At 42.6% G+C, this 14,927-nt stretch overlaps 1 protein-coding gene across 2 annotated transcripts; it reads left to right on the plus strand.

Annotated features, from left to right (window-relative positions):
• The first annotated feature begins 2,912 nt into the window (after positions 1 to 2,912).
• On the plus strand, positions 2,913 to 13,676 carry cfi (complement factor I). 2 transcript variants are annotated; one of them, XM_046870041.1, is made up of 14 exons: positions 2,913 to 3,018; positions 4,139 to 4,195; positions 4,315 to 4,675; positions 5,476 to 5,626; positions 5,773 to 5,957; positions 6,117 to 6,230; positions 6,640 to 6,771; positions 6,897 to 6,935; positions 7,290 to 7,313; positions 7,416 to 7,549; positions 10,105 to 10,208; positions 10,329 to 10,609; positions 11,049 to 11,150; positions 13,299 to 13,676. In XM_046870041.1, exons 1-14 carry the CDS (start codon positions 2,944 to 2,946, stop codon positions 13,514 to 13,516), a joined length of 1,977 nt encoding a protein of 658 aa, XP_046725997.1. In that variant the 5' UTR covers positions 2,913 to 2,943; the 3' UTR covers positions 13,517 to 13,676. The 2 variants fall into 2 exon arrangements, with proteins under 2 accessions (XP_046725997.1, XP_046725999.1); XM_046870043.1 differs by having other exon boundaries at positions 6,900 to 6,935.
• The last annotated feature ends 1,251 nt before the right edge of the window (positions 13,677 to 14,927 follow it).

Below are 14,927 nucleotides of genomic sequence, written 5' to 3' on the forward strand. Positions count from 1 at the left end.
GGCACAAAAATCAACTTTTAAATCAAATACATGTATCTACAAATGTATATAATTCTCAATTAAAAGGAGATAATGCCGCCTCCTGTCACACAGGTTGTACTAATCCTTTTGATTACAAAAAGCACAGCCAATCACATGTCAGCTCTGTGCTCTGGTTCATTAATATTCATGAGCTTAGCTCAGGGCCTCATTGGCCTCAAACTCCAAAAAAGTCGAATTATTTATTTAAATAATTATACAATTTTTATTGAATATGAGCACAGACTCGGTACTGAGCAGCACTTCACTTCTGTTCACGCTTCAATCTTGTTAGAAAAGCAGCTATGGCAATACTGTACTACTGTAAACAATATCAGTAGTGATAAGTTTGGATTGTGGCAATAGTAGATCAGATAAGAGGATTATCTCTAGATCAAATACATTGAATAAATAAAAAAAGAATAAAATAATCTGTACACTCATACAGGGCCATAACCCCCATGAACATTAAGGAAGACACGCCCACTTCCATCCAGGGCAAACACTAATCAGATAAGACCAGATTGTTCCCTTGTATAATGGATTGGGTCGATTCTGTTCTACTGACGATATAAGTTTATTAAGTTGCTGTTGACTGCGCTCTCCCTCGGCGCTCCAGCGCTCATCGATCTCATCATTTTCTAAAGGAGCCAATCAGATTAAAGTGGGCGGGGATTCACAGACATGCATGCATGGCAAACTTCAGATGAAGTTCATGTCAACAGTCTGCTACACTGACTCAGGACTACAGTTTGCTCTGATCTCCATCACTGCTCCTCAACATCGTTTATCTGTAATAAATGGACATTCGGTGGAAACCAGATGAGGATGAGGTTCCCTCTTGAGTCTGGTTCCTCTCAAGTTTTCTTCCTTCTGCATCTCAGGGAGTTTTTTCTTCACCACAGTCTCCACCGACTTGTTCATCAGGGACAAACTTACACTTATAAAGAACTTGTTTTATTTTTATCACCACATTATCTGTGTAAAGCTGCTCTGAGACGATGTTCATTATTAAAAACACAAAACAAATAAACACGAACTGGGTTAAAGTGTAGCGGTGAGAGTGTGTGAGGTAAAATGTTAGTTTAGTGGCTTAAACTTTATATTTAACAAGTGTTTAATAATAAAATCATTTCAGTAGCGACAGTAACATGTAGGAATTTCAGTAAAATGCAGGAATCTGAACTTTTGGGTGATTCCTGTAAAGTACTGCGGTATTGTAGATGTGACGGAGCAGGAACGTGATTCAGAGCCGCTTTCAGTACATGAAGGTAGAAGATGAAGACTGAATGTGTGTTTATGGGGAAGGAACAAAAGAAAATCCTCATCAGACTGACACCAGAAGCTTCACTCAGGAGTGTGTGTTTAGCTCAGGGTTACGACTGAGGCAGTTATTACACACACACACACACACACACACACACACACACATCTACTGCTTTACCTGTTTGACCTTTTTATTCCTCTCATTCACCCCTAAACTGTGTGTAAACTTGATGTGTTTAGATCACGATTGTGTTGAAAAAAACTTTTCCCTCTTTTGTGGAAAATCCAGACCCCTCAATGTTCATGACATGTTTTTGGCCTTGTGTGTGTGTGTGTTTTTGTATATTATATATAAATTAATATAAAGTATAATATCTATTAGTTTCGTAAATCCAATTGTATGTACGGTTGAGTATTGTTCACAAATATTCGATACCTTGAATTGATACCTGTTCCTGAACAATACTTTTTTCGGAAACCGATTTAACACAATAACATTACACCTTCAAGTATATTTCTCCACCTTCTACTCCCCTTTCTCCTCCCCTTTCTCCTCTTTCTCCTCCTCTTTCTCCTCCTCTTTTTCCTCCCCTTTCTCCAACTCCTATCCAGCTGCCTCTGAACTGATGTTTGTATTTGAGACACTGCACACTCCATGATGCCTGGTGTTTCATCCAGCTGAAGTTCTGTGTACCGTACGGCTCGTCAATGCCATTATTGTGTCATCAACTCTTATACACTGAGGTCACATGACCAACTCTGTTTTTGATACGCCACACAGGAGAAGATCTAATCTCTCTAACATAAGATCTTTACCACGTCCCAAACCGCATACTACTGTACTGGATAGTGCTCAGTGTTTAATGAAGATATGATTGATAAGATTCGGGCTGTGTTCCAATCTACACTCTGCTAGTTTGAAGCCGTGTCTCCTGGTGGTAATGTCTGGTTTATGTTCAGCGTTTCTCACGCTTCTGCTCGCGTCTTTATTCCTTTGCAGCATTTTAATTATTAAATATGAATGATTATTAATATAACAATAACGTTTTTTTCATTCTGTGTATTTGTCGACATTATTTTGTGTGTTGTTTTTACCCCAATAAAGCACACTGTAACAGGAATACACATGTAGTGTACCGTTACCACACAATACAGAGGAATTCTAATTTATAGCAACAAGAAATAACGTTGTGTATTTTTATTTCACCAAAATAAAATCATTGTTGTTTCTGAAGAAATTCAACCAATATGAAAATAAAACCAAAAGTTTTTGCCCCCTTTCTGGATGTAATCTGAATATTTTCTTTCCCATATAAAAAAATATTTCTGATCAAATCATTGTGAATTTTATTTAATAATTATTTATAGTGTATTTTATTATAGTGTTTATTTCAGCAGTAATACAGTTCACACATTTAGTAGCATAGTCGAGTATTATAGTATGCAGACTGATACATTTATCCTATAAACTTACATGATTTATACACACACACTCACACACTCACACACACTGTTTGTCTGCTGTACTGTGTGTGTTGTGGGGGAATATTCCAGTAAATGGCCAGTGTGTATTTACAGAAGTTAATGATTCCTAAAAGTCAATTTTGAGGGAAATAAGGACTCAGGGTTCAGCTGGATAACAGACAGAGAGAAGACGAGATGAAGGTGGATAGAATGACAAGGATTACACTCATTTTTCTTCTTTCTGACCTCCTGCTCCAGCTGGTCCAAGCCGTAAGTCCTGACACCTTTATTTATTATGTTTATATATTTTATAACTAAATGTCAAAATTAAATCCCATTAATCAGATCAGCTTCAATACTGAGGAACTGTTAAACCGCAGTGTTCAACTTGTGAGAATTTGGTTTTAAAATGTATTTATAAAAAATCGATTTTATCGGAATCATTCTCATAGTTAAAGATTTTGCTGTTTTTTGTTTGATCATAATAATAATATTTTTTTTGTGGTAAATAAATTCTGGCTTCAGTAAAGAATATTTAATATGTTGTACTTCATCATAAAATAAACAATCAGTTTTAAACACTAAGAGAAATATTACTATAAAAAAATGCACTAAAATGCTAAAAAACCCGCAGCTCAACTGAGTGAAGTAATAAAATTAAGTGACAGAAAACTACACCGTGTTCACACACGTTCACGCTCAGCACATGACTTGTGCATGTGTTCTAATGAAGACGATTTCGGGTTCAACTGCAGACGGGAGTAAACGATTGCGTAACAGTGATGAATGTTGAAACGTCAATATTCAAACAAAGCGTCTGCTCTTTGCTCTGTGCCCCGAATCAGTGCGATTTATCGATCACTGTGGATGATTCACAGCGAGGCCCCAATTACAGGTCACATGATTTACTGGTGGATCAGTGCAGGGAGCGTTCCGTCCCATATACAGGCCTGATTAATCAAGTGTTCCCGTGCTCCAGTAACACTGAACTCTAAACAATAGGAGTGTAGAGACGAGAGGAATCACTGGAAGTCATAACACGTCCATTTAATGTCGTTTCAACCAAAATAGACGTAACATGGTGAAAGAGTGAGTTTCTACAGATACTATAAGGAAGAGATTCACCCATAATTCACTCAATTCTGAGAATAAGTGTAACTATAAATAAATAAAAACATCATGTCGTTCTTTTATACAAAGATGAAATTGCTGTGGTGTGAAAGGAGACCCTTCATCACACCACCATTAAATCCGAATTAAAATATTGACTGTAGGTGTGTGTGTAGAAATAAACACAAATAATGATGAAATGAAAACTGTGTCTGTGTGTGTGTGTGTGTGTGTGTGTGTGTGTGTGTGTGTGTGTGTGTGTGTGTGTGTGTGTGTTCAGGAGGATCATGCCAAACAGTTAGAACAGAAAGTACAATTCCCAGGACTACAGCAAAAAGTGAGTTAAATTATTTTCTCATTAAATACATCAAATACACTTTTGCTAATTGTGTGTGTGTGTGTGTGTGTGTGTGTGTGTGTGTGTGTGTGTGTGTAAACTCCATGATACATTAATAGCTCGACTTCTGTATAAAGGAGTGTATGGCAAAAAACACATCTTCGACTGAACCTACACCCCCCCCCGAATTAACGTCACCCCCCCCCACAAAAGCCCTGCCCCCCCGCCTGCTGTCTCAGGAGTGTCTCCTGCACAGTTACACTCGCTTGTCCTGCCAAAAAGTGTTCTGTCCACCATGGGAGCGCTGCATCAACGGCCGCTGTGTGTGTAAAGTGCCCAATCAGTGTCCTCGCATCGGACCCCGGGTGTGTAATATGGAGCAGAAGCAGTCGCTGACTCTGTGCCACGCCCAGGCCGTGGCCTGTCGGGACAAAAAACCCTACTTCTCTCATTATTACACAGAGAACAGTGTGTGTGATGGTGAGAGACACCTTCACTATCATCACCATCCTCATCATCATCAACTTATCAGCACATCATCACATCATCATCACCTTCACCATCATCACCTTAACCATCATCACCTTCACCATCATCACCTTCACAATCATCTTCATCATCATCAACTTATCAGCACATCATCACATCATCATCACCTTCACCATCATCATCACATTCACCATTATCTTCATCATCATCAACTTATCAGCACATCATCACATCATCATCACCTTCACCATCATCACCTTCACCATCATCTTCATCATCATCAACTTATCAGCACATCATCATCATCATCACCTTCACCATCATCACCTTAACCATCATCACCTTCACCATCATCACCTTCACAATCATCTTCATCATCATCAACTTATCAGCACATCATCACATCATCATCACCTTCACCATCATCATCACATTCACCATTATCTTCATCATCATCAACTTATCAGCACATCATCACATCATCATCACCTTCACCATCATCACCTTCACCATCATCTTCATCATCATCAACTTATCAGCACATCATCACATCATCATCACCTTCACCATCATCACCTTAACCATCATCACCTTCACCATCATCATCATCACGTTCACCACCACCATCACATTAACAAAACTCAAATGTAATAAAGGTATTAAATAAAAAAATTACAAAATCTTTAACTGAAATAAAAATATATACATAGTTTATAACATTCCTGATGTTCAAAAAAGCTAACTGTGTGTGTATGTTTGTGTGCGTGCATGTGTGTGTGTGTGTGTGTCAGGGGGCACTTTTAAAATGTCGTTAAAGGGTGTAGAGGGTCAGCAGGTGGTTGAAGTGAACACAGTTAAAGGCACACTTTTGATCTGCGGCTCAGACACGTGGAACATTGCGGCTGCTAACGTTATCTGCAGATACACTTATAATGACCCCAGGTATACACACACACAAACACACACACACACACACACACACACACACACACACACACACACACACACACACACACACACACACACACACTCTATTTTTGTATGTTTGTGACTCTGTGTGTGTGTGTGTGTGTGTGTGTGTGTCTCAGAGGAGCAGTGGAGTCTGGGACGAGGGCGTATAAAGACATAGCAGGGGGGACGCGTGTACACAAGTGTGTCAGTGTGAGGTGCACGGGGGCGGAGCGAACCCTGGCTGAGTGTGTACTTTACCAACCACAACAACTCACTGACAGCACACCTGTCGCTACAGTAACATGCTACAACGAACAGAAAGGTAACACCTGGACATCACACACAGGACACGCCCACAGAGGGCAGATACTGGTGTCTGTTTATGTGAACTTTATAGTGTTATAGATTGTGTTATTGTCCCCCTTCACACAAACACACACACACACACACACACACACACACACACACACACACACTGCAGACAGGGAGAAGTGTGACGAGTTCAGCTGTGTAAATCAAAAGTGTGTGTCGTGGGAACACATCTGTGACGGATTGGATCACTGTGGAGACAACAGCGATGAAATGTGCTGCACAGGTACCACAACACTACACAACACTACACAACACTGCATATCGCTACACAACACTACACAACACTACACATCTGTGCACAATACTACACAACACTACACAACACTACATATCTGTACACAATATGACACAACAGTACACAACACTATACATCAGTACACAACACTACACAATACAGATTTTTTACTGTATACTATGGAGCATTGTGTTGTGAATTGTATTATTATGTAACACAGTATTGTATGTAATGTTATGCTCTGTAGTGTAGTATTGTGTATTGTAGTGTAGTATTGTGTATTGTAGTGTAGTATTGTGTATTGTAGTGTAGTATTTTGTATTGTAGTGTAGTATTTTGTAACAATATTATGTAGTGTTGTGTGTTGTTATGCAATATGTTGTCGTGTTGTGTATAGGTTGCCGAGATGGTGCTTTCTACTGTAAAAGCGGAGTGTGTATTCCTCACCACGCTGTTGGAGATCAGATACGGGATTGTTTAGGAGGAGAAGATGAGCTCCAAACGTCCATAGACAGCAAGACTTATACAGGTGTAGAAAATACACACACACACACACACACACACACACACACACACACACACACACACATTCACATTTAAGGATTTGAGGTGTCACTGAGTTGTATGCTAATAATCGAGTTCTTTGTGTTTCAGCAGCGTTAAAGCCAAGCCCTGACGTGAAGCCTGAAGAAGGTTAGCGTCTGTCTGCTACACTAAACCCCATAATATATCAGAGAGCATCACATATTAAAGAACACAAACCATGTAGTAGAGACACTCTGTAAAATATTACTTCAGTAAGTAGTGAAGTTACAGTAAAAATCTCCCCTAATGCTTCAGTGAAGTAACAGATACGTGAAAAAGCGACTGAAGAACACAAACAAATCACATTTACTTTTTTACTGTCCAACACTGAAATGCGTGTTACTTAAAATCATGTTTCTCAGCTCAGATAGCAACTCCATGATAACATTACCTGTGTGTGTGTGTGTGTGTGTGTGTGTGTGTGTGTGTGTGTGTGTGTGTGTGTGTGTGTGTGTTTTACAGAGATCTGGTCAAATCCTACAAAAGGTAAATAACATAACACACATCACATGTGCAGATATCAACATCACAATATCACAACAGTAGTTCTTATGTGTGTGTGTGTGTGTGTGTGTGTTTGTGTGTCAGATATCCAGAACGCGCGCAGTCACACCGAGATCCTGCAGTGTGGAATTCCTAACTTGGAATATGTTTATAAGACGGTGGAAGAAACTCGAAGCAAACGCAGAAAACGTGTGGTGGGGGGAGAGGAAGCTTTGCCGGTCAGAACACACAACAATACACTATACTACACAATAATGCAAAATACGCAACAGTACAATACAGTACAAAAAACACACAATTATGTACAATAGTAATAGTACACTGCAGAATGTCATCATGGCTCCTGTTAGTGGGTGGATTTTATTTATTAGGCAGCAGGTGAACATTTTCTGCTCAAAGATGATGTTAGAAGCAGGAAAAATGGCCGAGCATATGCTTTGAGTGAGTTTGATAAATTGTGACGTCTAGACGACTGAGTCAGAGCATCTCCAAAACAGCTCTTGTGGGAAGTTCTGCAGTGGTCAGAATCTAGCAAAAGTGCTCCATGGAAGGAACAGTGGTGAACCGGCGACAGAGTCGTGGGGGGACGACATTCTGACCACCTGCCTGATATGTGTTAATTTCCTACTTGCTGCTAAAACAGTCATCAACAGCATGAACCTTTTTCAGCAGTTTGAGCTACAGGAGTATATTAGTGCACAACACAACACTACACATCACCACACATCACCACACATCACTACACATCACCACACATCACCACACGTCTCCACACAACACCACACATCACTACACATCACCACACATCACCACACATCACCACACATCACCACACATCACACACAACACACATCACCACACATCACCACATCACCACACACACATCACCACACATCTCACAACACCACATCACACATCACCACATCATCACACATCACCACACATCACACACATCACCACACATCACTACATCACCACATCACACATCACCACACATCACACACATCTCCACAACACCACACATCACACATCACCACACATCACCACACATCTCACACATCACCACACATCACCACACATCTCCACACAACACACATCACCACACATCACCACACATCACCACACAACACCACACATTACCACACATCTACACAACACCACACATCACCACATCACCACATCACCACACATCACCACATCTACACATCACCACACAACACCACATCACCACACATCACCACACATCACAACACATCACCACACATCACCACATCACCACACACACACACACATCACCACACATCACAACACATCACCACATCACCACACAACACCACACATCACCACACATCACCACATCTACACAACACCACACATCTCCACAACACCACACATCACCACATCACCACATCACCACATCACCACACAACACCACACTTCACAACACAAGACCACACATCTCCACATCACCACACAACACCACACATCACACATCACCACACATCACCACACATCACAACACATCACCACACATCTCCACACAACACCACACATCACCACACATCACCACACATCTCCACACATCACCACATCACCACACAACACCACACACACACACAACACCACACATCTCACACATCACCACACACCACATCACCACACATCACCACACATCTCCACACACCACACATCTCACACATCACCACACATCTCCACACAACACCACATCATCACACATCACACATCACCACACATCACATCACCACACATCTCTACACATCACCACATCACCACACATCACCACACACACACCACACATCACCACACATCACCACACATCCCCACACAACACCACATCTCCACATCACAACACATCACCACATCCCACACAACACCACATCACCACACATCCCCCACAACACCACACATCTCCACACATCACAACACATCACCACATCCCACACAACACCACACATCACCACACAACACTACACATCACCACACATCTCCACATCACACACACATCACCACACATCTCACACAACACCACATCACCACACATCACCACACATCACCACACAACACCACACAACACCACACATCACCACACATCACCACACATCCCCCACAACACCACACATCTCACACACATCACACATCACCACACATCCCCACACAACACCACACAACACTACACATCACCACACATCACCACACATCTCCACATCACCACATCACCACACATCTCCACATCACCACACAACACCACACAACACCACATCCCACACAGCACCACATCACAACACAACACCACACATCACAACACAACACCACACATCTCCACACATCACCACATCTCCACACACACACATCACCACACATCACAACACATCACCACACATCTCACACAACACCACACAACACCACATCACAACACAACACCACACAACACCACACATCACAACACAACATCACACAACACCACACATCACCACACATCGCCACATATCACCACACATCTCCACACATCACCACACAACACCACACAACACCACACATCACCACACAACACTACACATCACCACACACCTCCACACAACAGTACACATTCAACTAACCTTACATCATTCAACCTTAAACAGCACTACACAAGGCTACACACATCACTACACACCATTACAGAAGACTAAATAACAATACACACCACACAACACCACATGACGGTGAACAGCACTTACACAGCACTCAGTGAGTTGTGTGTTCTTGTGTTTAGACTCAGATACAGTGGCAGGTGGCCGTGCAGGAAGACGGGAAAATCCACTGCGGCGGCGCTTACCTGGGTGGGTGCTGGGTTCTGACCGCCGCCCACTGTGTCAGGTAACCAATCAGTGATTAGCACTGACCATTTTAAAAAGTTGTACCATGACACAACTATTTCCATATCACACTGTGTGTGTGTGTGTGTGTGTGTGTGTGTGTGTGTGTGTGTGCATGCAGGAAGAAGCCCCAGGCGTTCCGGATTAAATTTTCTCTGTGGAAGAAGCTGTCTCAGCAGAGCACCACTGATAGCGTCCCTGTGAAGGACATCATCATTCACCGTGACTACAACCCACGCACCTATCAGAACGACATTGCGCTCATCCGGCTGGATGAACTCGCCCACAGCAAGGAGTGTTTACACCCGAACCCGGCCGTGAGGTCCGTCTGTGTCCCCTGGTCCACACTGCAGTTCCCTCCCAACCACACCTGCACCATCTCCGGCTGGGGACGCAACAAAGGTACACAACATCTGACAAACACAATGCTAATGGTAAAATAATGCTAATCTTGTCCCATCTGTCTCACCTGCCCCGACTTGACCTGTCTCAGGTCTTCACAACTCATCTATTTTACCTGTTCACACTGGTCTCTCAGATGTATAGAACTCCTCTATCACTTGTCCTCATTGAACTTAACAGACCAGAAAATTCTTACCTGTCCAAACCTTTCCTGTAGGAACCTGTATACAGGTCACATCTGCTCACCTTTCCATAACTTAACGACCCACACCACACCTCTACAATTGTCCACACTATGCTCACCTGTACAAAACCTGCTTTTATTACATGTCCATGCTGGTCTCACCTGTCTCACCTCTCTACAGCGTAGTAACCTTACCTGTCTTTACTGGTCTCACCTGTTTCACCTCTCCACACAACTCTCTCTGTGTTTTTGTAGAAGGCGGCAGTGTGTACATACTGAAGTGGGCCAATGTGAGTCTCATCCCTAACTGCAAGAATTACTACAAAGAACGCTTTTACACAGGAATGATGTGTGCAGGTACGTGTTCACCTTCAATTGCCTCTCTTACCTCACCTCTCTTACCTCACCTGTCTTACCTCACCTCTCTTACCTCACCTGTCTTACCTCACCTCTCTAACATCACCTGTCTAACATCACCTGTCTTACCTCACCTGTCGTACCTCACCTGTCTAACATCACCTCTCTTACCTCACCTCTCTTTCACCTCTCTAACCTCACCTCTCTAACATCACCTGTCTAACATCACCTGTCTTACCTCACCTCTCTAACATCACCTCTCTTAGCTCACCTCTCTTACCTCACCTCTCTAACATCACCTCTCTAACATCACCTCTCTTACCTCACCTCTTACCTCACCTCTCTAACATCACCTCTCTAACATCACCTCTCTTACCTCACCTCTCTTACCTCACCTCTCTAACATCACCTCTAACATCACCTGTCTTACCTCACCTCTCTTACCTCACCTCTCTAACATCACCTGTCTAACATCACCTCTCTAACATCACCTGTCTTATCTAACCTCTCTAACCTCACCTGTCTTACCTCACCTCTCTTATCTCACCTGTCTTACCTCACCTCTCTAACATCACCTCTCTTACCTCACCTCTTACCTCACCTCTCTAACAGAACCTCTCTTACCTCACCTCTCTTACCTCACCTCTTACCTCACCTGTCTAACATCACCTCTCTTACCTCACCTCTCTTACCTCACCTCTCTTTCACCTCTCTAACCTCACCTCTCTAACATCACCTGTCTAACATCACCTGTCTTACCTCACCTCTCTAACATCACCTCTCTTAGCTCACCTCTCTTACCTCACCTCTCTAACATCACCTCTCTAACATCACCTCTTACCTCACCTCTCTTACCTCACCTCTAACATCACCTCTCTAACATCACCTCTCTTACCTCACCTCTCTTACCTCACCTCTAACATCACCTCTTACATCACCTGTCTTACCTCACCTCTCTTACCTCACCTCTCTAACATCACCTGTCTAACATCACCTCTCTAACATCACCTGTCTTATCTAACCTCTCTAACCTCACCTGTCTTACCTCACCTCTCTTATCTCACCTGTCTTACCTCACCTCTCTAACATCACCTCTCTTACCTCACCTCTTACCTCACCTCTCTAACATCACCTCTCTAACATCACCTCTCTTACCTCACCTCTCTTACCTCACCTCTCTAACATCACCTCTAACATCACCTGTCTTACCTCACCTCTCTTACCTCACCTCTCTAACATCACCTGTCTAACATCACCTCTCTAACATCACCTGTCTTATCTAACCTCTCTAACCTCACCTGTCTTACCTCACCTCTCTTATCTCACCTGTCTTACCTCACCTCTCTAACATCACCTCTCTTACCTCACCTCTTACCTCACCTCTCTAACAGAACCTCTCTTACCTCACCTCTCTTACCTCACCTCTTACCTCACCTGTCTAACATCACCTCTCTTACCTCACCTCTCTTACCTCACCTCTCTTTCACCTCTCTAACCTCACCTCTCTAACATCACCTGTCTAACATCACCTGTCTTACCTCACCTCTCTAACATCACCTCTCTTAGCTCACCTCTCTTACCTCACCTCTCTAACATCACCTCTCTAACATCACCTCTTACCTCACCTCTCTTACCTCACCTCTAACATCACCTCTCTAACATCACCTCTCTTACCTCACCTCTCTTACCTCACCTCTAACATCACCTCTTACATCACCTGTCTTACCTCACCTCTCTTACCTCACCTCTCTAACATCACCTGTCTAACATCACCTCTCTAACATCACCTGTCTTATCTAACCTCTCTAACCTCACCTGTCTTACCTCACCTCTTACCTCACCTGTCTTACCTCACCTCTCTAACATCACCTCTCTTACCTCACCTCTCTTACCTCACCTCTCTAACAGAACCTCTCTTACCTCACCTCTCTTACCTCACCTCTCTTACCTCACCTGTCTAACATCACCTCTCTTACCTCACCTCTCTTACCTCACCTCTCTTACTTCACCTCTCCAACATCACCTGTCTTATCTCACTGTCTAACCTCCTCACCTGTATTACCCAACCCACCACATTAAGACCATCTCCCCCTGTTCCATATGTGTGCACTTTACCTCACCTGTCCATACCTGTCCCCTGTGTGTCAGGTGATCTGGAGGGGCATGTTGACTCGTGCCAGGGTGACTCCGGAGGCCCGTTAGTTTGTAAGGATGAGAGCGGATTGTCGTACGTGTGGGGAATTGTAAGCTGGGGAGAGAGTTGTGGAGAAGCCGGCTTTCCCGGAGTGTACACTCAGGTGGCTCACTATTTTGAGTGGATTCGGGAGAACACTGGGTGGCCTGCAATCACCAAGTACAATCAATAAAGTGAAAGCAGATGGCTAATAGTGATTCAGAGTAAATAACTTGTCCCCAATCAGGGATCAGCTGGAGACCAGACTCAAATAAATACCGTGTTAATGATAAAAAACACGCTACTGAATGGGTAACGTCATGTGATGTAGTAAAAATAAACAAACAACAGTCTCTGTGTCATTTTACTGTGGTACTTTACAGAATCTGTTTTAGAAATGAGTTTATTAGAGGGACAGTGCATGTAGGATGTTTTGGTGACAAGGTGAGGGAGGTGGGATTGAGATGGTTTGGACACGTGCAAAGGAGGGACATAAATTATATCAGTAGAAGAATGCTGAGGATGGAGCCACCAGGTAGGAGGAAAAGAGGAAGGCCAAGGAGGAGGTTTATGGATGTGGTGAGGGAAGACATGCAGGTAGTTGATGTGAAAGAGGCAGATGTAGAGGACAGGGTGGTATGGAGTCGGATGATCCGCTGTGGCGCCCCCTAATGGGAGCAGCCGAAAGCAGAAGAAGAAGACTTTACAGAATCTGTTATCAGATCAAACAAATCAAGTCATTCAGCGAAAGGAAAAAACGTAGTTTATTACAGCTATAATGAAATACTTTCTAAAATATAAGAAAGAAAAGGAACCTGCTCACTGGATCTCCACTTCATCCACTCACAAACTGATGAACTTAAACAAACTGAGCAACATTAAATGGTTTGTGACGTCACAAGGATAATACTAGGAATCTGAGTGTGTATATTGGTATTAAATTGCACCAAATCACATTTTAATTGTATATTATATAAAGTCATTATGTTTGTATTGCGGCGTCACCTGATGAACTCGTATAAACAGAGCCTGGAGAAACAGCGCCCTCTGCTGGCAGCTTCAGGAGTTGTGTTCCGCGTCCAAGGAAACTGACCACAAACCAGGTCTTAAACCCAGACAGAGCCGCAGCTTGAGTCTGAAAGAAAGACTTCATGGAGGAGAGACAGAAGGTTTCATTAAAATCATAACTAAAACACATGACTTTTGGTTAGTATGGACTCACTGTGCTACTCTATACTGCACAACTTCCTGATGTGTTTTTTAGACATTAGTGGAATGTAATGTTATTTATGTGTGTGTGTGTGTGTGTGTGTGTGTGTGTGTGTGTGTGTGTACATAAGTGCATAGTTTTGTGATGGACTGGATTTTACTTAGACACACACACACAAACACAGTGGATTCACATCCATGACATTTTGATGAACTCTTGGAATGTAAATCATCCAACAAATTATTTCCTGCTTCTTCTTTGTTGTTTTCTCTTCTCTTCCTGTAATTATAGGGTTTATTTCTCCTTTTGTTTCTCCTCCTCTTTTAGCTCTATTTGAGGCAAAATATTTAATTTACAGAAAAGTAAAGTTTCTATTTTAAATGTGGAGGCAACA

This window comes from Silurus meridionalis, chromosome 16 (genome assembly GCF_014805685.1).
Source record: "Silurus meridionalis isolate SWU-2019-XX chromosome 16, ASM1480568v1, whole genome shotgun sequence".
Taxonomy (NCBI): Eukaryota; Metazoa; Chordata; class Actinopteri; order Siluriformes; family Siluridae; genus Silurus; species Silurus meridionalis.